This window comes from Chrysochloris asiatica, unplaced genomic scaffold, assembly GCF_000296735.1.
Source record: "Chrysochloris asiatica unplaced genomic scaffold, ChrAsi1.0 scaffold00312, whole genome shotgun sequence".
Taxonomy (NCBI): domain Eukaryota; kingdom Metazoa; phylum Chordata; class Mammalia; order Afrosoricida; family Chrysochloridae; genus Chrysochloris; species Chrysochloris asiatica.
The window spans coordinates 2503941-2506664 of NW_006408830.1; the positions used below are offsets into that span (position 1 = coordinate 2503941).

General features: G+C 46.3%; 1 protein-coding gene across 1 annotated transcript in view; it reads left to right on the top strand.

Annotated features, from left to right (window-relative positions):
• Positions 1–2724, top strand: part of TSPAN16 (tetraspanin 16) — a 41990-nt gene that overhangs the window by 23796 nt on the left and 15470 nt on the right. The window contains exon 6 of the mRNA XM_006875168.1: positions 362–445. Within this exon, the coding sequence (XP_006875230.1) occupies positions 362–445 (84 nt within the window). The remainder of the gene's footprint in view (positions 1–361; positions 446–2724) is intronic.

The following is a 2724-nucleotide window of genomic DNA, read 5'->3' on the forward strand; positions in this document are numbered from 1 at the left end:
AGGGTAGATGGGTAGAGGGATTGTTGTTGTTTTTAAGTGCTGTTAAGTCAGTTCCAGCTCATAATGACCCTGTATAGGGTTTCCAAGGAGCAGCTAGTAGGTTTGAACCACAGTCCTTGAGGCTCAAACTGACCTTATAGGGTGTGAGTGATATATTTGGAGCAGGGAAGTGAGGACGCCATGGACGGTGTTGGAGGGGGACTGTCAAATGAGAAGTCAAAGCAAGGCCCTCATGGCTTTGTCCTCTTCTCCTCCCTGAATCGGAAGGTATCTGGATGGTCCAAGGGCTGGGGGTTCATAGGGGGGCAGAGTCTTTAAGCTCCTATACAGCGCCTGCCTGTTTTGACATTTGCTTCTTTAGGGCTGTTTCCTCAAGTTCATGCGAATAACCAAGATTCAGAGTTTCACATTGAGTGTGGTCTCACTGGGGGCAGCGGCGATACAGGTAAGACACAGCCCCTCTGGGACACATCAAGCTCTTTTATTGAGCACCTTCTATGTGCCAGGCACTGTTCTAGGTGCTAGGGACACAAAACTGAACAAGAGACGTGAACAAATCCCTGCCGTAGTGGAGCTGACATTTTAGCTGGGGAGATGGAAGTAAAACATGGTGCTAGGATAGGGAAGGGAACTAGGAAGGGCTTTCCTGAGGCGGTGACACTTGCACTGACCTGAGGAGGGAAAGGTGGCATGTGAATACATGGGGGAAGGCAGAGAGAGCCGGCACAAGGGCCCTGGGGCAGGAATAAATGATGTGGCTTATTCAAGGAACTCTGGTAGCGTAGTGGTTACGAATCGGGCTGCGAACCTTAAGGTCAGCGGTTTGAAACTACCAGCCGCTCCGCGGGAGAAAGATGAGGCTTTCTACTCCCGTAAAGATTTACACCCTCAGAAACCCTGTACAGGGTCGCTATGGGTCGGAACCGACTCGATGGCACTTAACAACAACAACAACAATTCAAGTGTTACAGTGGAAGCGTGCTGGGCCTATAACCCAGAGTTAGACGGATCACAACCATCCTCTGCTAGTTTTCTAGAAGTGCGGACACTATATAGGATCAACAGTGGACTGTAAACCACAAGGTTGGCAGTTTGAGCCTACCAGCCACTCCAATGGAGAAAGATGACACTTCCTGCTCCCGCAAAGATACACAGCCTCAGAAACCCTGTACGGGGTCTCTGTGAGTCAGAACTGACTTGACAGCACGTCACAACAACAACAAAGCAAACCCTAAAAGCGAGTGAACGAGGATGGTATTAGGGGAGAAGAGCACAGACAGCTGATGGGGGCAGATTGTACAGGATCTTGTGGACTGCCCTAGTGGGGAGCAGTTGTGGGGGTGGCTTTTATCCTGAGTACATTAGAAAGATTTTAAACATTCATTCTTCATTCCAGGCACTGAGGTAAGCACTGGGGACACTGCAGTAGGTAAAATAGACAAAAATGTCTGCCCTCACAAAGTTGATATTTTAATCAGGAGAGACAATTTTTTTAAAATGCAATTTAAAAAGAAAATATACTAGGTGATAGAGAATGATTACGCGTCAAGGAGAATGCCATTGCAAATAGAGTGATGTTATTGGAAAGGAGGAAGGCAAGAGGACTCCAGAGGCCTCAGCCCTGATTTAAAGAAAGAACAGGGCTGCCTCACCCCAGCTAATGAGCCTGACTTGCATTTACGTGGTGGGGCTTGCATGGACAAATGCTGGGGCTGGACTTCACTGGGCTTCACTAGCTCCTTGAGGACCAGTGTCTCAGCCTCCCTCTTGTTAAATGAGCTGTCCACTACTTGTTGGGAGGCATGGATGAGCTCTTGTCACCAGAGGGTCCTGAAGGCCTGCCTGCAGCAAGTGTGAACTGACGCCAGGAAACTAACACACCAGCTTTAGAGCAGTCTCGGCTGAGGCAGGAATCACAGACAGAGGCTAAAAAGCGTTTATCAGATGATGAATTTTCTATTCACCAAGAAAGATACTTGAAGATCACTCACCATGGAAACACCATTCCCTGAGCCCTGTTCACAGATAACTCCCAGGAAAGAAAGAACTAACCAATAAGCCAGGGCAGTAAACAGAAGTCCTCTTCAATTCAGCTGGCCCTGATTTTTCACACCTTCCAAATTTTACAAAACTAGAAGGAAATATAGTTTGTGAGTGGCAGAATGGATGAAGTAGTTAGTACACATTGGAAAAATGTTGCCCAAGTTTTGAAAACCCAGGCCTCCTTTTTGGAAAAAGAAAAACTAACATCCCAGCCACTAAGCTAAGCAGAAACTTCAGTGGCCACACGTAACAGAGAATACGCACACATTTTACATAATCAGTCCAGAGAAATCTTGAAATGAACATCAGTAATAACAACACCTTGGCAGGTGGGAAGAGGGGCTCGGATTTCCAGAGTTTTACCAGGTGATAGTCTATGAAATGTCTACTTTTCCCACAACTCTTCTGGTCTTTGGTCTTTAGTGTCTAATGCTTCAAATCTGTTCTTCACATGATCTCTAAATTCAGGTGGGATATATTCAAGGTCATATTTTGGCTCTTATGGACTTGTTTTCATTTTCTTCAGCTTCACCCTGAATTTACATATGAGCAATTGATGGTCTGTTACAGTCTGCCGCTGGCTGATGATATGTAGCTTTTCCACCATCTCTTTCCACAGATGTAGTCCATTTGATGTCTGTGTATTCCATCTGGTGGGTCCATGTGTATGTTGTTGTTGTT